This window comes from Mustela erminea, chromosome 17 (genome assembly GCF_009829155.1).
Source record: "Mustela erminea isolate mMusErm1 chromosome 17, mMusErm1.Pri, whole genome shotgun sequence".
In the NCBI taxonomy this organism is placed as follows: domain Eukaryota; kingdom Metazoa; phylum Chordata; class Mammalia; order Carnivora; family Mustelidae; genus Mustela; species Mustela erminea.
The window spans coordinates 64,006,685-64,029,000 of NC_045630.1; the positions used below are offsets into that span (position 1 = coordinate 64,006,685).

A 22,316-nucleotide genomic window follows, 5' to 3' on the forward strand; every position below is an offset into this window, starting at 1 on the left:
AGTATTTTCTAAGTGAGCTACAAATCATTCACCAGAATGTCCTAATAACATCCAAGTCATCTGTTGATTTGTAGAAATGCTTTTCAGAAAGTGTTGGTATGATTGTTTGTCATGGTTGAGATGCCTCAGCTAACTGATACACCTGAGCCAGGATTTTGAGAGAGGAAACTGCCTCAGACTTTTTCAGTGGCTTCCCAATGGAATCAATAGTCATCGGGACCTGGTTCCTGCTGCACTGTTAGAACTAGAAGATGGCTCAGCACACTGCCCACACTTTAGAACCGGGTTGTGGGCCTACAGCTCAGCATTTCCCATGGGGACCCAGCCTCTACTGCCTACAATGGTACCTTCAACACTGCCACTACCAGAAATGCCACCATGGCCACCTGCCCCATCACCTACTTTGCTGCCATTGTCAGAGCTCTGGTGCTGTACAGCAGGAGGCTGACAGCCCCCCGCCATCATGTCACAACCTACTACCCATTATCACCCTAGCACCACTCCTCAGCCTCCATGGTGATGCCAGCAGTCATGATGAAGTCTCCAAAGTGGGCTTAAATGAATGAGCTTGTTTGAGATTAATTATATTATTGGTTAAGTCTGATGCTTAATCCAGTTACTATTTGCCAGCCAATATTTTATATAAAATAATCTATTAAAATATGTGTCAATATTTTAACAATTGGCTCTATAGCAGATCTGTTTATGACCCAGTTCTCCTGACTTAAGTCCAAGTTGCCATCTACTTACACCATGTGACCAACCTAGGGAGAAAACTTAGCTGGCCAAGAATTTCCATCTTTGAAGAGACATCAATAAGGACTTCTAGAAAGTCATCCAGAAATCCATAAACACATGTATTATTATATACCTACCTACCCTGTGTTCATCAGTGTGCATGCCCTAGGACTCTATGAACCTCAAGCCTTGTGACCATAGCCTTTAACATGGATTACATTTTCCTACTGCTTGTCTCCAGCTTACCTTGATAAAATAGAAGGCATGGACAAGAGAAGGATTAGTTCTTCAACTCAAACATGTTATATTTCTATAAAGACCTTTGCAAGTCAAGAACTTTATTTCTTTTTTCTGTGGTAGAAAGAGCCAACAGAAATAGTTGAAAGCAGGCATAGGAAGAAAATGCTCTAAAGATAACTGTTTGCTGTCTTCAAACAGCTCATTTCCTGTCAGAGGGCTACAGCAGTGTTCTCCAAACAGATGGCTATCTCTTTAGGTGTATCCATGGAAATGCCCTCATGTCATTCCAGTCTCTGTGAATGTGTCTGGCACCAAAACTTTCTACCATTATGCGCACATATAGCGACTCTTCCTTGGAGAGCCAATCAGGCAGGTGACATTGGGCTTGTTACATGGAGCAGGAGGCAACCACACTTCAACAGGGCACAAAGGAACACAGAGGTGAAAAATGAAAGAATGGTAAGGCCGAGTTCAGATCTGAGTTCAGATGTACCAAGAAAGATCATTACAAGAAAGTAGTAAGAGAGTGCGTTTATTAAACCAATAAATCTTTGATCTTCCTTTTCAGGTATGAAGAATATCCCATGAAGAGGGAATTCTTGTGAGGGGAAGAGGATGAGAATGTTCACAATGTACCCTCATGTTATAGGAAAAGGACAAAATAAAACGTTCTAAAAAATCCAAATATAGCACGCAGTGACTGGAACTCTCCAACACGACTGTGGAGGGGCAAATGGGTGAAAGCCCTATGGAAAACTCTTTGGCAGTATGTAGAAAAGCATATTGCATATGACATATAACCCAGCAATTCCACTTCTAGGGGTCTACCCCCAAAAGGCTGCGCACATACTTCAACCAAAGACCTTTACGAGAATGATTATGGCAGATTTACTCATAATGAATGCAAACTGGAAACGATCCCAATTCCCAACCACAGAAGACTGGATAAATAAAACAGTCACACAAAGTAATGTTATATAATGAAAACAAATAGCTGCCGATTCCATGCAACCCTACAGAAGACCATCACCAACACCACAGCTGCCAATTCTAAGCAACCCTACAGAAGACCATCACCAACACCACACTGAATGAAAGAAGCCAGACACAAAAGCACATTTAGGCATCATCTGCTTCCACTTACACAAAGTACAAAAACAGACAAAATTAACCTATATTGTTAGAAAGCAGGATAACAATTAGCTTGGGGTGAGGGTGGGGAGAAGTGGCTAGAAAGGAGGAGAGCCTCTGAAGTCTGGTGAAATTCTGTTTCTTAACCTGGATCCTGCTGATGGATGTATTCCATGTGTAAAATTCATCCCACTGAGCACTTACACTATGGGTATTTTCCTATATTTACATTTGTGTGTACATGAAAAATGGACAGCAGTCCGTCCCCCTTCCCTATACCCAGATCTTCCCCAGGTAACTCTTTATGCCTGCCCACTCTGACTCTGGGCGTGGCCACACCAATGAAATCCTGAAAAATGCCACATGTTTCTGCTTCCGCTCTTGTTCCTGTGCAATTTCCATGAAAACATACCCATGGTAGTCTGCTGGAGAAGAGCACTGCCAACATGCCCAGTCGTCGGAGCCAAGGGCATCCTAGATGAACCAATAACCAGCCGATTCCCAGATATGTGCATGAACCCAGAGATCAGAACAATAGTTCAACCAAGCCCAGACTAAATCACCAGCACTACACAGGTTGTTAAGAGGCACTGTTGTGTAATAGACAAGTGATAAAATCACTTACATCAATGTAAAGTTAAAATAGACATCTAATTTTTAAAAATTGGGGAAAACAAAAAGATTTCTCTTCACACATCTATTTTTGAGTATGGCCACACTGGCTAGGAGAGACTGCCAAGATCCTGCAAGACCAGGGTCCCAAAAGCACAACATGACATCCAATAAAACACAGGCCTGAACCAGTGAAAAATAACTGGAAACCCAACCTACAGAGGTTCTAGAAGGCACCTATAAAGTTCTCTCCTTCTATTTCCTAGAAGATGCCGAAGCAAATGGCTACTTCTTCCATTTCCTTTTTTTTTTTTTTTTTTTAATTCCCATTCACTCCACTCTACTTGATATCAGGAGCCCTTTCACAATAGTTAAGATGTTATACAGATACAGGACTTTGGTTTCTGATTCTGCTTTGGACATGTTTCATCTTGAAAGTAAAAGGAAGGAAGGGAGTAAAGGAGGAAGGGAGGGATGGAGGAAGGAAGGAAAAAAGGGAAGGAAGGAAGGAAAAGAAAAGAAAGACATGAGGGAAGGAAGGAAAGGGAAGGAAGGGAGGGAGAGAGAGGAAGGAAGGAAGGAAAAAGAAGGAAAGGAAAGGGGGAGGAAAGAGAGAAAGAAAGAAAGGAAGAAAGGAAGGAAAGAGAGAGAGAAGAAGAAAGAAAGAAAGAAAGAAAGAAAGAAAGAAAGAAAGAAAGAAAGAGAAAAGAAAAGAAAAGAAAAGAAAAGAAAAGAAAAGAAAAGAAAAGAGATGAAAGAAAGGGGAGGGGGAAAAAAAATCCCTGTGGATACCCTTGGCAGGGCCTTTCCCAAGATGAACACTGATTGACTTGAATATCCAGCTGGTCTTCTAGCATGTGGCTGAGCAATGGCTGTCTTACCTGGATTAACCTGAGCTTTCGCAGAACTCAAGAGGGGCAGCAGCAGGAGCAGCACCAAGGGCATCCTGGGAACGGGGGTCAGCTCAGAAGATGGTGCTGGAACTGGAGCCTGGAGCCCACCAAAAAAGGTGAGAAAACAAGAGAAAGGAGAGGAAATGAGGGAGATAAATACTATCAACATTGATGAATACAATTTGCATGATTATATTTGTTGTTCTTAGAGTCTTTATTTCTGTATCTGGGACTTCAAATCATAGACTGAGAATCAGGTGGGACATTCAATGATCACATAATGTAAGAATTTCCAAACTCTTATTAGATCATGGAATTAAAATTATAAAAATTATAGGCAGGTAACAAAGTTTTGCTAAGATACATACTTATCCAAATTATGAATGGTGATAAACTAAAACTTAAATTCATGAAGTTTTCATAACTTTGATACTCATTCCAATATTAAACCAAGAAAAATAGTCAGTGATGTTAATGTGTTTGCCTTTCAAAAGATCTAATGTAAGTATTTATCCTGATTTACTGGTTCTGGAGTGGGAGGTGCCTGGGATTCTCTATCTTTAAATTTCCCCAAATGACCTATGTGGTAAGGGCTTAGAGTTGAGACATTAGTTTGAACTCAAGTTTGGCTTAATAGAGATACATACAGTTACATATGGAGCATTTAAAGATATAGCATAATTACAGGTTAGTATATACACATGTGTCTCTAGAGGGGCTAGAAGCCAGATACCACAATAGCAACAAATAAGTCTGGTGCCGCCATCTTGGTTTTGAATACTATTTTCCAGTAAATGGAATCAAAGCTCCCTGGAGAAGTGGCTGATCTGACCCCTGGGTCATAACACATACAGAATCTTTTAGTGACAGAAATTGAGAAAGTATATACCCCAAAAATGATTGGGATGTACCAAAGGGACACAGGAAACACTTGAAAGAGTTCCCAGTGGCCAAAGCTGAAATAATGTGACAAAATAAACCAAGTACCATTGGACTATAACTCAAGGTATAATAAGATAAATATCTGCAAGTCCATGTTGATATAAATAAGTGATTGAATAAACAGATGGGGGAGAAAAGAAAAATTTCCCATTCAAAAGAATTCTAAATGATTTATGCAGACACTCTGCTCTTAAAGAGGCGGCAAATAACCTCACCCCTTAGGGTGAATGGCACACAGTGGCCTTTTCAGTGAATTTTTCAGTAGAGAAACTTGATGAACACTACCTCAAGCCAGGTGATTGAGGTTAATCTCACCTTTGATAAGTCGTATTGATACTACATCTCCTTGATATGATATGATATGATATGATGAGAACGGCACTTAGCCTCCATGGTCTTCCTGCTAAAAACTCATTACCTCTGTATAATCATGAGAAAAACATCAGACCCATCCCAATTTAGGGACACTCTACAGAATTCCTATTGAGTCATCCCCCAACCTGTCAAGATCACAAGAGACAAGAAAGTCCCAAGAAACTGTCCCAGCTAAGGGAGCCTAAGGAGACATAACAACACATGTAAGGGCATCTTGGGTGATGATCATTGAACAGATAAAGGACATCAGGGGAAAACTGAGGACATGTGAATGAAGTATAGATTTTAGTTAATAATAGTTAATAATAGGGACGCCTGAGTGGCTCAGTGGTTAAGCGGCTGCCTTCGGCTCAGGTCATGATCCCAGCATCCTGGGATCGAGTCCCACATTGGGCTCCTTGCTCAGCAAGAAGCCTGCTTCTCCCTCTGCCACTGCCTGCCCCTCTGTCTGCCTGTGCTCACTCTCTCTGACAAAAAAAAAAAAAAAAAAGTTAATAATAGTATATCAACATTGGCTCTTTCACTGTAGCAAAGGTACTGTACTAATGTAAGATGTTAATAATAGGAGAAACTTGGTATTGGGTAGGCAGGAATTCCAGGCACTATCTTTGTATTGATTCTGTAAGTATAAAACTGTTCTAGAATAAAAATTTTATTCAAAAGTTTCCACCAGGTAACACTAATCATCAACCAAACATTGGATCTACTATTATAAATAATGCATAATTATAAAGGGAGACAAAATTCCATTCAACTGGGTTGATTTCATGGAGAAATCTGATCTGATCAGGGTCTTGAAGGCTGAGTAGGATTATAATGGGCTGTAATGGGAATAGAGTAAATAATATGCTAATGGAGCCAAGACGCCTTTTGGTGAAACAGAAGCTTTCTATGATGTTTTCTAGGCAGAACTCAGACCTGCTCTCCTCAAAAAAAGTGGTAAAAAAAAAAAAAAAAAGGCAGATGTTCAGATGCCCAAAAAGGATTGAACAAAAAGTAATCAAACACACAAGACCAAAGTCGGCTAATGGTGAAGATAAGGGGTGGGTGATCCACAGACCTCAGAAGGATGATAAGCATGGTTTCATGGCATGATTTGGATGGGCTAAAATATGTGTCTTGGTGTGCCGCATCACTGTCAGCAGCAGGAACACTGTGTTTCCATAAATGAGTCCCCAGACTAATATGCCCAGAGAAAGAAACACATGGGCACATCTTGGAGACATTGGTCATGGCTGTAAACCAGCACTGCCCATGGCCATGATCCATGATGTCCTTCCACAAGGACCCAAGCTCCTTACAGGCAACCATTTGGCCGTGCAAACCCTGCCTTAGCTAACCACCTTCTCCCTTTGTAGAGGAGTCCTACAATTCTCTCTTATGGCACCTTTCTCAGGAGTTGTGGGCCATAACTTTCCTCCCCTTTAGAACCTTCCCCAGGATTTCCTTCTACGAGGACTGTCTCTTACACCTCACTCCCTTCGCCAAAATGCACACCAATTTTGCCTCTATTATGTCCTCTATAACACAGTTACAAAGTGATCCATGGAGTCATTACCTTCAAAACAGCTCATTCTTCTATCTCCAAAAGAGTACTTTCTATTTTGTACAAAGCAGGTACTCAAAAATGGTTTTTAACTGAATGAAGCAGAACTCATGGGATGCTCAAAAAAATTAGACTGTATTTCCTTTTGGAAACTGTTCCTTGGTTTCAGGCTGTGAATCTACAAAACAAGTGATCATTTCTGCTTTGCTTGCTGTAAAGTGAGGCGTTGGCAGCTAACAAACACAGAAGAACAAAGTGCTCTAACCACATCACAGATCTCTAACCTGTGCCGAAGACTCTCATGTAATATGCACAGTGACCCAATGAGGTTAGTTTTCATCAGCAAGGTAACTGAGGAGGAAGAAGTTAAAACTGATCTGGTTACACAGTTGACAGGTGCCAAAACTCATGTGAACCCAGGGTTTGCATTACTCCCATATCCACACAGGTTCTGTTGTTTGTTTTGTCTTTGTCATCATGCTGCACTCTCCTTTGATCTGGCCTCTGCCAACATCACCAGAGCTACATGCCGCAGGACCTCTGCCAAAACGCTTCACGCTCTCTTCATCTGGATCAAACCTCTGTTCAATAGTCACTTCCTCCATGGCCTCTCTGGCCCTCTTGTTACATGCACTAAAATCTTCTTATCATTTTTCTGCATAGAAATGATCCTAGCCTCTAATTGTGTGTTCATTGCTGTCATGTCTCATTAGGGTTCTTCTCCATCCCTCCCCGTCGTAAGTTCCATGTTTATTCTGCTCGCCATTGCTTTTCCAACACCCACCAGGGTGCTGGATAAATATTTGCAGCGTGAATTAATGATTGCCTTGAACCATGTTATTCAGTGACTACATCCAGCCACACTAAATTCCATTCTCTAAAAGGAAGTGCACCCAAGGTTTACGATAAGCATACATCACCCTTTTCTGCCCCCTTGAGTGAGTTTTTCCAAGGGTTCCATATTTAAACCATATGACATGTGAACAGAACCCACAAACATACATGGAAGAACTTCAGGGAGGTAGAAAGGCCCTTCTGTATCCATTTTTTTGGTCAATAGTACAAATTCCTTTGACAATTTATTGAAGTTTTGAAAATAAAGCTCAAACTGCAAATATCCCTAGTCGAAGGTGTTCTTTCATTCCTCCTCCAGTAACTATTCTCTAAATGTCTATGGGTGCTACTCCACGTGCTAAAAAAGGCAGTTTGGAGCTGTCCTCATGGAGCACGTAATCTACAAGCAAACAAGTAAATAAATAAGAATTCTAAAGAGATGTGTGTGCCATGAAGAAAATACAGTGGGGTTAGGTGGTAGAGAGTGAAGGAGGGCTACTTCAGATAAGGTGGCCGGGACAGCCCTGAGTGTGGGATTGGCACAGAAATACATAAAGAGAACAACAAAGAGAATAGGGACCCAGAAAAGATTCACATGTAAATGGGAACCTACTATACAAGGGGTATTTAAAATCAGTGGAACAGTTCATTTTAACTCGGAAACAAGTAAAGATATATCCATAACTCATACAGAAAAGAGAAAGCCCATAATATAGAAGTAGAACTCTCAAAGTAGTTCAAGAAAGTATAGGAGCATTTGTTAGAAACATTTGTAAGGAAGGTCTGCACAAATGAGACAGAAAACAAAATCCAAAAACCAAAAAAGAAAGATAAAAATCTCCATCAAAATGTTACAGGTCTTTGAGACTGAAAGCATCATATGCTTAACAGACAAGCAACAGGCTAACATTGATATTTGACATTTTGTAACAAAGTAATATCCTATGATCCATATATTCCACTTATCATTAGTTAAAGACTTAAGTATCTGCACAATGAGGTATGCACAAAGAAGTGCTTTGCAATATTTTTAAAATTTTACTTTATTTCATTGTGGTAAGAATACTAAACATGAGATCTATTCTTAAAAGGTTTTAGCATTCAGTATATTATATTGAGTGTAGGTACAAAGTTGTACATCAGATTTCTAGAATTTATTCATCTTATTTAATCTTAATTTTATGTCTATTGATTAGTAGCTCCCCATTTCCCTGGTAGCCACCATTCCACTCTTCCATTAGATAAATTTGACTATTTTATTTTATTTTATTTTATTTTTTATATATTTTTAAAAATTTATTTATTTGCCAGAGAGAGAGAGAGCGAGAGCAAGCACACGCAAACAGAGTGGCAAGCACAGACAGAGAGAGAAGCAGTCTCCCCGCCGAGCAAGGAGCGTGATGCGGGACCCAATCCCAGGACACCGGGTTCATGACCCAAGCCGAAGGCAGCCGCCCAATCAACTGAGCCACCCAGGTGTCCCAAATTTGACTATTTTAGATCCTTACTATAGTGGAATTATGCAGTATTTGTCCTTCTGTGACTGGTTTATTTCATTTAACATAATGTCCTAAAGGTTTATCAGTGTTGTTGTATAATAAAGAATGTCCTTTTTAAAGGCTGAGTGATATTCCATTGTGTGTTTATGCCACATTTTTTATTCACTCATGTATGGGTAGATACCTAGATTGTCTCCACATCTTAGCTATTGTGAACAGTACCACAATGAATGTGGGATTGCTAATGCCTCTTCAAGATCATGATTTCAATTCTTCTGAAAAAATAGCCAGAAGTAGGATTGCTGAATTATACGGTAGTTCTATTTTTAAATTTTTAAAGGAAATTCCATACTGGTTTCCATAATGGCTGTAGACAACTTATCTTCAAGAAGGGTGCCATGAATACACACTGGGGAAAGGATAGTGTCTTCAAAAAATGGTATTAAGAAAAGCAGATACCACATGTAAAGGAATGGAATTGGGCCATTATCTTACACCACACACAAAGATCAACTCAAAATGGATTGAAGAGTTGCAGGTAAGCTCTGAAACTTTAAAACTCCTGGGAGAAAACATGGGAAGAAAAGCTTCATGACATTGGTCTTGGCAATGATTCACAGATATGACACCAAAAGCACAGGCAACAACAACAAAAATAAGCAAGCAAGAGTACACCAAACTAAGAAGCTTCTGCGCAGCAAAGGAAACCTTCAATGGAGTGAAAGGCAACCTTTACAATGGAAGAAAAAATTTTTAAACCATACATCTGGTAAGGGATTAATAACCAAATTTTAAAATGGGTTAAGGACTTGAGTAGACATCTCTGCAAGGAAGACAAATGGCCAACAGCTATATGACCAAAAGAAAAAAAAAAGCATAACAGCACTAATCATCAGGGAAATACAAATAAAAACCACAATGAGGTATCATCCCACACCTGTCAGGAGGGCTAGTATCAAAGAGAGAGAGAGAGAGAGAGAGAGAGAGAAATGTGTTCTCAAGGATGTGAAGACAACATTGACACAATTTTTTTTTAAATAATAAAAACTTGGGGAAATTTCTATGAATAGGAGAATGCTAGAGACTATGATATATTTCTACTGTGAAATACTATCCAAGACTCTAAAAGCATGATCTGTATAATTTCATGGTTAGTGAATGTTGAACCACCCTTGCATCCCATGAATAACCTGGTCATGGTGGATAATCTTTTTAATGTACTGTTGGATCCTATTAGCTAGGATCTTGTTGAGAATCTTGGCATCCACATTCATCAATGTGATAGAACAAATCAATAAGAGAAGAGAAAAGAACTATATGGTTCTCTCAATTGATGCAGAAAAAGCATTTGACAAGATACAGCATCCATTCCTGATTAAAACAATTCAAAGTATAGGGATAGAGGGGACACTCCTCAACTTCATACAATCTATCCATGAAAAACCAGCGAATATCATCCTCAATAGGGAAAAGCTGACAGCCTTCCCTTTGAGATCAGGAACATGACAAGGATGTCCATTCTTTTTTTTTAATAATTTTTTAATTTTTTAAAACATATAATGTATTATTAGTCCTAGGGGTACAGGTCTATGAATCGCTAGGTTTACACACTTCACAGCACTCATCATAGCACATACCCTCCCCAATGTCCATAACCCCACCCCCCTCTCCCTACCACTCCCACCCCGGCAACCCTCAGTTTGTTTTGTGAGATTAAGAGTCTCTTATGATTTGTCTCCCTCCTGATCCCATCTTGTTTCATTTATTCTTTTCCTACTCCCCAAACCTCCCACGTTGCATCTCCAATTCCCCATATCAAAGAGATCATATGATAGTTGTCTTTCTCCCATTGACTTATTTCGCTAAGCATGATACCCTCTATTTCCAAAGGATGTCCACTCTTGCCACTGTTGTTCAACATAGTTCTAGAAGTCCTAGCAACAGCAATCAGACAACAAAAAGAAATAAAAGGTGTTCAAATTGGCAAAGAAGAAGTCAAACTCTCTCTCTTCCCAGACGACATGATACTTTATATGGAAAATCCAAAAGACTCCACCCCCAAACTACTAGAACTCATATAGCAATTCAGTAATGTGGCAGGATACAAAATCAATGTACAGAAATCAGTTGCTTCTTAACACACTAACAATGAAAATACAGAAAGGGAAATTAGAGAATTGATTTCATTTACTATAGCATCAAGAACCATAAGATACCTGGGAATAAACCTAACCAAAGACTTAAAGGATCTGTACTCGAGGAACTACAGAACACTCTGAAAGAAATTGAAGAAGACACAAAAAGATGAAAGACCATTCCATGCTCATGGATTAGAAGAAAAAACATTGTTAAAATGTCTATACTGCCTATACCATCTATACTTTCAATGTCATCCCGATCAAAATTTCACCAGCATTTTTCAAAGAGCTGGAACAAACAATCCTAACATTTGTATGGAACCAGAAGAGACCCCAGATTGCTAAGGAAATGTTGAAAAGAAAAACAAAACTGGGGGCATCACATTGCCTGATTTCAAGCTTTACTACAAAGCTGTGATCGCCAAGACAGCATGGTACTGGCACAGAAACAGACACATAGACCATTGGAACACATTAGAGAAACCAGATATGGACCCTCAACTCTATGGTCAACTCATCTTCGACAAAGCAGGAAAGAATGTACACTGGAAAAAAGACAGTCTCTTTAATAAATGGTGCTGGGAAAATTGGACAGCTATGTGTAGAAGAATGAAACTCAACCATTCTCTTATACCATACACAAAGATAAACTCGAAATGGATTAAAGACCTCAACGTGAGACAGAATTCTATCAAAATCCTAGAGAATATAGGCAGTAATTACATGGTTACGTGTTCACGACATGTTTTTGGATGAACCAACAGGTTACAAGATTTACATAAAGCACACTGTGTATCTTTATGGGTAAGCGCACACATACATACTCATACACATTTATATATACACAAAAGCTCTAGGAGGATAAACCCCATGCTAATAACAAGCTTCACTCTTGTGCTCACTCCAGTGCTCAAATAAGAGGTAACTAGAGACAGAGTGAGGCCCCTCAGGAGACAGTACTGATAACAGTAGGTCTCTCAATGACTGGATATCTTGGCAGAGGAGACTGGGAATGGTGATCAAAAGAAAACTCTAGCCTTTTTGGTCATGTTTTGATTCTTAACATGGAAAACATGCTCCTTTTTAATGTCTTATATATTGTTTTTTCTGACAAAAAGCAATTTCCCGGGGGCAGTCTATCAGAATTTGGAGGGTGCTTTCCAACCAACCATGTATATCCTGGAGGTCCGAGGTAGGTGGGGAAATCATCTTGTGTCTGACCGATCATTTGTGGCAAGGAGCAGAATTCTTGATCAGTATATCTTGCACATGAATAAAGCAGAAGCAAAAAAAAAAAAAAAAAACCAAAAAACCTGTTGAGAATTGCTGCTTATACCTTACTTGGTGTTTTTAGAACTCTTGCACTTCAGTAGGTGCTAATAAATGCATCATTATTACTGAGCCTTACAATAACCCTGTGGAGAAAGATTACCATCTCCCTTTATAAAGTAGGAAAGTAAGGACCTGAGTCACTTCACCCACTCATGGCCCAGTATTTTCCAAAGAATATCAATGGATATGTAGCTCAGAGAGAATGTGTCCCTTCTAATGAAGAACGCACTTCCCTCCTCCCAGTCAAAACCCCCTCCCCTAGCCAAGCGGGATGAACACTCCAGACTGCCTCCAGAGGGAGCCATGGCTCAGGACTCCCCAGGCCTGATGGGAGACAGTTGGCTCTCCGTGTCAGGTCTGCCCACACCTGAATCTGCACAGGCTGTGGGCAAAGCCATCAGGACAACCGGGAAGTAAGTGGAAGGTGAATGGAAGTATAGCAGCCATGACTAGAAATCAGCAAGAATAAAACACACGAGAATCTAGAAGGTCAAGCTTCTTACAAGCTATCTCACTAATTGCGTGAACTTCCAAAAGCCTCTTTCTGAAACATAGTCAGGGTCACATGGTGAAAAAGCAAGTCTTCAGCACATTCTGCCTGACACGATCCTGTCCCACAGAGAGTTTGTGCACCCAGGGAGGGCTTGCCGCTGGTCAGTCCCCGCTCACCCACAGCTCCGGGTCAGACACACCCCGGGACAAACACAGTCCTCTTCTCCAGCCACCTTGAAAAGTCAGACTGTATCCCTAGTAACAGGCTCTATTCTAGGGTCCAAACATGGTGGTACGCGAGGAGAGAGCACAGAGGAGAGGGGTCTGAAATGCCTGTGGGCTGCTGAGTGAGGAAGGCTGAGTGGTAAGGTCAAGTCTCTTACTCCGTACAGATCAAGCAACAGCCTTTCAGGGCTCTGAAACATGAGCCCTATGGCTTGTCCCTTCTTTTACTATGGAATTCAATACACATGATAGATAGATGATAGATCGGTGACAGATAGATATGACACATCTTGAGACATAAAGAGAAATAATTTTAGAAATGTAGCTAGCATAGGTAATTTCATTTATTGGGGGGAGGGGGAAGCACCATCATTTGCACTCTGTGGCAAGTTAGTGAGAGCAGGCAACCCTTGGGACCTCTTGCCCTAACTGGATGGAAACTTTGAGCGCCTCTGTTCCTTCCAAGCGCCTTTGGAGGGACCCTAACTTTCAGACAGTCAAGCTACCTTCTTCCCCCAAGTCTGAATATTAGCACAAACCATCTTTTTCTCTGAAGCAGCACTAGAGGTACACCCCACTTTAAGAAGTGCCTAAACTTGCCAAGCTCATCAGTCATGAAATGTTATCCACATTACAGAATAATTCTTTGCACCACACTGTTATAGCTTTGAATAACAAGTTTCCACCACGTAGGATGAAGCTACCATTCAGCACACAGCAATGTTCCGACTACTTACTGAGCTCAGAAGTCGCTGGCTGAGGCTCCACCTTACAGAATAGCTCTCCACTTTCTACAGGGCTGGGTTCCCTCGAACGGCAAATCCCTCTGGTACATTCAAAACATGATTCCGTACAACTTCAATCCAGTTCATAACAGAGTTTGCGGGAACACGGCCTGGGTCGGAAGCGAGGAGCATCTGCTTTGGCAGACGGGCCTCTCCCCAGATAGTGTCTTCCCAGATCCAAAAGCTAGAGGCAACGTGAGATGACCACCCCTTGGAGTGGCGGGAGGAATAAAAAGTCACAGATTTCCTGCGGACATCTTCCTGCTGAGCCTGTGATAAGGTCTGAGAGGAAGTGCCTGCCCTCCCAGAAAATTATCTAGAGCCTCCAGCCTGCGCCCCTCCACCTAAGGACAGGCCTTTCCAGCAGGAAAGGGAGGGGCTCGGACAGGCAGGGGTGGGAAGGGCACAGAGATAAAGTCCCCAGGTCAGGCCGGAGCAGACGCAGGAGGCCTGGTGCACACAGCTGTGCCTGGTACCGGCGTCTGTGTGTGTAAGATTCGGACCTGGGGGCGGGGAGGGGGGGAGGGGGGAGAAACCCACTCGCTTCAGGGCTGTATATTTTCATTCAGGGGCCATTCGGGGTCTTCGGGCTTGTTTTTCCTCTGTGCTGACTCATTTTCATTTCAGATTCAACAAATCGCAAGAGTAATCTTCGGAGTGTTTAATACTCAGCAAACAAATATGCAGAAATGAGCCTGGTTTTGGCAAGAGATGGGCCCCCAAACACACACACACACGCGCGCGCGCGTGCGCGTGCGCCCGTGTCCACGGACACACCAGCCAGCCCCGGTTGTCTGGGTCCCAAAGATTTACTGAAGTCTTCCTCACTCGCGTCCTGCCCCTGGGAAGCCCAGGCTCGTGCTTCTCAAAGTGCAGCCAGCAGTGCTCAGCCAGAGGCCCCGAATGGCTGCATCTGTGAGCAGTCACATGCAGGACCCGAGGTGACCCTCCCAGCCCAGAGGCGGCAGGACGGCGAGCCAGGGTCCCGCTGCCTTGGTTAGAAGCACACGTCGCTGCCCCGCTACTCCTCACTCCCTGGGTTATAAATTGGAAACAACAGGACAACCTCTGTCCCTGACGTGAGGAGAAAGCCAGGTAGCTGTGCTCTCTGGAGGGGAGACGATGCTGAGTGACGTCCCTGCCATCGAAGACACTCCCCCCTCCCCAGGGACAGAATAGAGCAAAGAACCCTGACTGTGCGGCACCATCTGTGTCACGGTCTAGATCAGAAGCGCTCAGGACATCCGATCTAATGCCTTCTCGCGATTAGCAGGAGGAAGAAGGAGAAGAAATTCATAGTGAAGGCAAAGCCTTTTCCAGACGCAGAAAGACCTGTGACCCAGTACCCCGGGCTGCTGAGTCCTGGGGCAGCTCACCTGGCCTCACTGAGCTCCGGCAATCCCTGGTTCTTCGTTTAGATAGGTCCCTGCCACCCTGACTTCCACCAGCCTGACCCCGAGCATTTCCCCACCCAGCCTCCATGCCTTCCCCCATCTCCCGCTCTGTCCCGGGCTCTGCACACCCCCAGTGCGCGTGCTGGGGAGCAGAGGGCTGTCTGCCTGTGTTGCTGGGCACAGGAAGGTCGGCATGAGGGACTAGGGTCCAAGGGGGTTGGAGGTTACAAAAAAAAGACACTAGTCCCCGAACGATGGACCCACAACAGTGGGAGCTCAGGAGACCCGAGAACTCACCTGTCTCGATCCCCCCTGGTTAAAGGTGAGGAAAGTAGGGCTGCTCCAGAAGCAGGGAAGCCTGGTCACAGACAACCACAGGTCAGAGGCAGGGCCCGGGCCCCTGATCGTCCAGACTCTCTCTCCAGCTTTGCTCTCCTGTCAGCCCTGCCTGTCCCGGCCCTACCTCTTCTTTTTCCTTCCCAGACTCAGAGCATGCACGCCTTCCTTGGGCCCTGTCTGGGATAACCGATTTCTTTGAACCAGAGTGAAGTTAGTTGGAAAATCTCTGCGGTGGTTTGCCAGTGCGTCCACAGAGTTTTGTCTCCCTCTCCCAGCGAGGGCTGGTACCTCTTCAACAGGCTAACGAAAGAATTGCAGGAAACCTGATGGTCATGGAACTTCAGAGCTGGGTCCCGGAAGGAGGTAGACCTCCACTTGGCTCTCTCTCTCTCTCTCCGAATAGCCAGGGGAACCCAGCTGTGAGGCCGTGAGGGGGCCCAGGCCTCATGGGAAGCCGCAGCCTGCAGGTGTTGGGGCCCACGGTCCTTGCTGAGGTCCCCAAGAGCGCAGACTGCTCTCCCGCCATGAGCGAGGAGGGCTCACTGGTGACTTGGAGGCCCCCGGGCCCTCTGCTGCAAGCACGACCTCGCTGAGCCCAGTGCCCTCAGGAGCACGAGGGATGGTGACAGTGGTGCAGGGCTTATTTTACGTTGTGAGGTGACTACACAGCACGAAGGAACAGGGAAAAACCTCCTTGAGTGAGGCCTGGACTCCCACAAACGTAAGTTTTGGTTTTTAAATGTCACCTCGTTTTTCCTTATGGCCAATCTTCCCATCACCTCAAATGCCCCGAAAGAAGATGTAGGCCACATAGTAAAGGGGTAACGTGATGAGTGATGGGAAGGAGGAGAAGCCAATCCCTCCCGAATCCCAGGAGCGGCCTTAAAGACAGGGTCTACATATGAGACGCCTTTCCCGGGGAGGGCACGACGGTGCATCTGGGAGCAGCAGGGGAGGCGGCAGGGCTGCTGCGTCCTGTGGCCCCCCGGGCCCCAGGAACCCGGTGCTGCACTGCCTCCAACCTCGCTGGTGGCTGTTTCTCAGTCACCTTGTCATAACCACACTTGCCTGGTCTAAGTCCTGTGTCTTCCTCTACCGGCCGTGTGGACCTGGCCACGCACTGGAACCTGGGCCCCTGTTCCCTCATCTGGAAAAGGAGGGCAGTAATGGCACCTGCTCCCAGACGAGGGTCATGTGGGTGGACTGAGTTATCCCCCGGGAAGTGCTGAGAACACCGCCCAGATCCAAAACGTTCATGTGTACTTGTGTTTCTGTTTTACTTTAACTGTGCCTCTGCGTTGTCTCAATAAACTTGCAAGTTAGAGGCAAAAAGCACATTTCCCTCTTCCATGCCTTTATTTTTGGAATCGGCTGACAGCTCCATGGTGGGTGCTCGGAGAACACTGCGGCGCGACTGACGGGTCATCTCAGGGTAATAAAACAGGCGACCACCACACCACAGACTCCGTGCCTTGCCTTGGCCGGGGTGGGGGGGGGGGGACGCTGCTTCTGGAGCAATGACTTGGGCCTTTCTCTGCAGTCATTTGAACCAGCCTGGGGCTGAGGAGGGCTGAGCGGTGGCCACCTCTATGGGGACAGTGACATGGACGCTGCTCGGGGGAAGGCTGGTCTGTCCCTGTGTGGGATCGCACCCGTGTCTCAACAGCTTCCAACAGGCCATGCAAAGCCTCAAGGCCGAGAACTTGTGCTGGTTGTGCCCCACTCTTGGGGTCCTTGGTCGTGCTGGCCCCTGAATAAGGCAGAGCTCTTGGGCTGCTTGGCCCCTGCATGGGCCCCGTCTACATGGGCTTGCAGCATCTCCGGGCCGTGAGGAGCTCCCATCTCATCCAGCCAGAGGGGACTCTGTGGAACCCTAGAGGAGATTCGTGTGACACTAGCGAACCCTGCTTTCTGTTCAGCCGGAGTCTCTCCATAGAGAGACGTGGATCCTCTCTCCCAGACTCGAGCCGGGACCTCCCCTTTCAACAAAGTAATCCAAGCGTCTTTCCCTTCACACGCTCAGGGCCTCCTCTCCTTTCCTGAGACCATCATCCAAAGGACACGGGCAGGGAGGATTTCACCTACTAGGCCCTTGCAACCATATTTCGTGGTGAAAACTTCAGCCATAATACAGGTCAGACCATGTATTTATTTTATTTTTTTAAGTAGGCTCCACACCCAGGGTGAGGTTTGAACTCATGACCCTAACCTCAAGAGTCACATGTTTTCCCAACTGAGCCAGCTAGGTCCCCCAGGTCAGACTGTTTAAACAACCAAATGCCAATTCAGCTCTCGGTTGAAAGGCATCTCCTGGAGATCAAGAAGTACGAGATATGGGTACGAGTTGAAAATGATGTCACTGTGACCATGAGACGGGCTGAGGCCTGTAAAGGGGTCCCAGCACAGTGCCTGGGAGATGGTAGGTGCTTTTTAACATTTAGTTATTATTTTGTGGTGGGATTAGGAGGAGAATGGTGCAAACGCCTGGTGCCCACGCCTGGTGCCCAGAAACATGTGGAAAAACAAACAAGATAGCGGGGGAGTGAGCCCCCATCTTGCCCTGACTCTCGGGCTGGTGGGGCAACGTGGAACCCGGGGTGTTACACAACTGGGGGCCCAGGGACACAAAGACACCAAAGCTCATGGGCCCGCCACCTTGGACAAACATGGGCCAGGAGTTTGGCCCAAATCACAGAGCCCGAAGGCCTCATTCAGCAGCTGGGTTTGAACCAAGTGTCTGGGGCTCCTTTGCTGGTCCCCAGGCCTTCCTTCAACAAGTCACGCCCTCGGTGCCTGCAGCTTCTGCAGTACTTGCCAAAACCCTCCTGGCGCACACCAAGAAGAGTTCCGCTTCTCACACTTTCCATTTCAGGCTTCCTTCACGTGGTTCACTAAACCCTCCCTCCTCTGCTACTTTAGCTGGCGGCCTCTGAAGCAAAAGGTGCAGAAAATACAAGTTGATTTAAGAGTACAAGACATCTGCAGACTCCATCTGCCTTCAGAACTTCCCTATTGAGTCACCAATGCCTTGCATTTACCCCTGACATCTAAAAAGCCCCTCCCCAGTCCAGCAGGCCCACTCCCCGCACTTCCCAGCCTGGCTCAAAGACGCCACATCACCAGGGCTGAGTGTGGAACCAAGGGCCTGCCCCCATCCTGGCCTTGGAGCCTTCTCCATGTAGTCAGAGAACGCTCTTCTTCAAAGCAAGCAACCCCACTCCTTCGGCAAAAGGCTCACACCCACCAGCTCCCTCGGACAAGAGCTCATGGCTTTTGAGTTGTCCGTTTTCACCAAGTAGGTCTATACAAGCAAGGCTGTGAGTTCCTCCCCCAAGGGAGGGACCTTGTCAAGGGCTTCTTTCAATTCCCAGTGCAGAGCAGAGTCTGGAGATGGGCAGGGAAGGTGCTGGCAGGATGAATGGGGGACCGGCGGGGTCCGCAGTATCCCGGAATGTCTAGGAGTGCCTGTTGGCCTGCTCATGGCTGAGAAGATGAGTACACAGGCTTTCTTCTTTAGTCCCTACTCCTGTTCAGCACTCCTTCCAAGCCTAAAGGAGTCTCTTCCCTTGACTCACCTCCATGATATCAAGACCCCATAACTTAGCAGATGCCATAGAGGGGTTTCTACCGCTCCCTAGTTGTGCTTAAACATGGCATGAACATCTTGTCTCCTCAATAAGACTATGAGCTCCTACAGGGCAAACATATTTTGCAAACTGTCAGGGCTTTTGGGAGCATGATGACATTTATGGAGCACAGATTCTATACCAGGCAACATGCTAAGTTTTACCTGAACTTCCCCACTCGGCCCTCGTATTAGCTCTCTGAGGTTATTACTATTATTATCCTCAAGGTACTGATGGAAAGACTGAGAGAGATAATGTGCCCGAGATCACCCAGGTAGCAAACGCAATGGCCTTTGATCTCCCGTCACTTACGGGATGGTTCCATGGTTCTGCAGCGGTGTCCGCCATGTTTTCCCGCACCAGCCCTACCACCAGTCCGACAGGATGTTCTCATCAGGCACAAAGGTATGGCCACCTCTGCTCTATCTGCAAGGTTTCCATCAAACTGCCAGTGTGTGACTCTGGCTTGAGGGAATTCCCACCTGACTCCGCCATGGTGCTCGCTGTTTCCCACTGACCAGCAGGAGCCTCTCAGGTACTGCACCTCCGAGCTGGGTCTGGCATCCCGACACCAGGACAGTTCAGGGTTCACACCTGCCTATTCCCCTCACACTCAAACTACCAATACGAAATTAGGTGCAGGGCCTCGGAAGGAGGCCTCAGAACAAGTGAGGAGGGCGGGCGCAGAAACGTCACTATCTGACGGCAAATGCGCCTCAGGATCCGAGTTCTAGTCCCAGCTCTGCCCACTCACCACTCCGCCACCCAAGTGGTGGTCCCTTCTCTGACTGGACTCAGCCTCCCCCTTGTTCACAGGAGGGGCTGGGCGGAGGAAGAGGGGAGCTGCTCGGAGGCCCCGCTCAGCCCTGACACACCGAATTCTCTCAGGCATGATGCCACACACATCCCCAGGCTCAGCACAACCTAACACAACCGCCCCCTGGTCCGGGAGGGATTCTGCTCCTCCCTCCGGCCCGGGCACATACTGTATTACAGTAATGAGAGCTTTGGTTGCTTTAAATATCACAAAACAAAAACAACGGGCAGCCTGCTTCCATCATCATCCCCTGTCCAGACCACAGAGGAGAGCGCCGCCAGACCGAGGCCAGAGCAGAGATGGCGAGAGAAGCCCGCAGAATCCCTTTCAGGAATCCATTGGCTCGTATCTGGAATGAAAATCACCAATAGCAGGGGCTGTGAAGGGCCAGTCAGAGGGAGAGCCCGCGAGGTCACTCTGGGACAGAGAGGCCCTAGCCGTAGTGAGATCGGAGCCTGGGTCCTGGATCCACCAGAGAGGAGTTGGTGCCAAGCCTGAGGCTGTCGGAACCGCGGTCTCTCACCTCTGGGAGAGGCAGAGAAGTCCAGCCAAAGGTCTCCACAGAAATGAGGCGAGCCTCCCCCAGGTCCCGGGAGGCGCCCACAAAGCAGAACAACAAGCATTCATCAGTTGGGAAGGAGCCGGTGGGCAATGTGGAGAGGCCTGGAGCCGGATTCTTTGTCCCTCTGGACTCCCCCAAAGCCACAAGGGGATCTGGCAGACCCTAGAGGATCTAGAAGCAAGAGCTCTGCTGTTCAGCTCACCACACAGGGGCCCTACTAAGCTCATATTCTGTAAAATGCCCTGTGGTGGTTCAGAGGCCTTATCATATAGTTATTTGGTGTTGGAATGGACCAAGTCAGGATGAAGGGCTTGCACGCTGAGCAATCTTGCACATAGGCAACGAGCAGGGCCATACGCAGACCCTCAGCCCACAAACCTGGCTCCTTCTCCCTGTCCCTCTCTCTGGCTGGCTGACTCTGCAGCTCCAAGGCGCCCCCTAGTGATTAGGGAAAGTAGTGGACACATATTGTCAGGACAGGTAGGGGCTAGGGGCAGACAGATGCTCTTTCGTCACCATGCCAGTCCAGACCACCTGACCCCAACAGGTGGTGCCTCCACCAGAAAAGGAAGTTGAAAGGAGATTTGCCAGTAATTTGTGTTTGACAGCAGACACCCATGGGCAAGTCTTTCCTAACCTTGAGGTCCTTTGCTGGATGAGGTTTCTCAACCAACATGTCAGTCAGACATCTTTAAAGGCAAGAGGAAGGTCTCAAGTCCAGCGAAGGATGGAGGTCCTTTTGCCTGGAGCCTGCCCCACAGCTCCTGCCAGAAAGGGCATCACCAATCTGATGGGGATCCCCACGTGCTCACAGAGGACAGAGTCAGGCCAGTGGAAGTTAGTCTTCAGAAAAGGCTGGGGTTGGGGGCTGGGCTGGTGGTAACTGCTAAAAAAAAAATCCATTGAACTATGAAAACCAGACACTCCAGGAACTGGAGTGTCTGGTTTGGACCACATGGCCCGGCCTGCATGTGAATTTAGGCTCCATGAGGGGAAACCTTTCTCTGTTGGTCACTGTTGAAACCCCAACACCAAACACAGTTCCTGTCATGGAGCAGACTCTCGGGACATACTTGTTGACCAAACGCACAGTCGGTGTCCATAAGCATTTCTTGCCTTTCCTTCTCAGTTACTCTCAGGAACTTAAGTGGACTACGGATTTGTGGCCCTTTTGCCACTTGTGGCTGGTACTAAGTGGACAAGACCGTCCTAGAGCACACCTCCCTGTTCCTCATTTCCCTCTGGCCTGCCCTGGCCCTCCCCCACCATCTCCCTTCCACCACGAACAGGAGCACGACAGCGAGCTCTCCATTACCTTCCCTCCCTGAACTCCTCGCTGACGCTGAGGACCTTCTGTCTTGGACTGGAAGTTCATTTTTTTCATATGATTCAGTCTTGTCAGTTTTTATCCCATTTGTATAGGGCTGGCTATATTACCTGATTGTAAACTCACTGAGATCAGGGACTAAGTTATAGATCTGTGGTACACACCATGGCACTCTGCACCATGCTTTAAATTTCCAAACTTTGCAGACTGTCTCCAAAGCCCAGACTTCCCCAGGTATACTGTATTCCTCATGGTTCCCCCTGAGCCTTTTCCCTTAAATGTAGTCCCAACTTTTAAAAGGATAAAAGGCTCCAAACTTTCCTTAACCAGCATTTATGAATGTTTATCACATACCAGACAGTGTGCTGTGTGGGAAAGAGGGAAAGCTATACAGAGGCATATCTTAGAGATATTGTAGGTCTGGTTCCCGATCACCACAATAAAGCTAACATCGCAATAAGGTGAGTAA

The 22,316-nt window shown here is 46.0% G+C and overlaps 1 protein-coding gene across 3 annotated transcripts in view; it reads right to left on the reverse strand.

Moving 5' to 3' along the window:
• The window catches only part of DDR2 (discoidin domain receptor tyrosine kinase 2), a 150,673-nt gene that overhangs the window by 57,563 nt on the left and 70,794 nt on the right, over positions 1 to 22,316 (reverse strand). For 2 of the 3 annotated variants that reach the window (XM_032317313.1, XM_032317315.1), the window contains one exon: positions 3,603 to 3,711. In XM_032317313.1, coding sequence (XP_032173204.1) covers positions 3,603 to 3,711 — 109 coding nt within the window. Of the gene's footprint in view, positions 1 to 3,602; positions 3,712 to 13,734; positions 13,893 to 22,316 lie in introns of all 3 variants that reach the window. The other variant, XM_032317314.1, reaches the window with a different exon arrangement.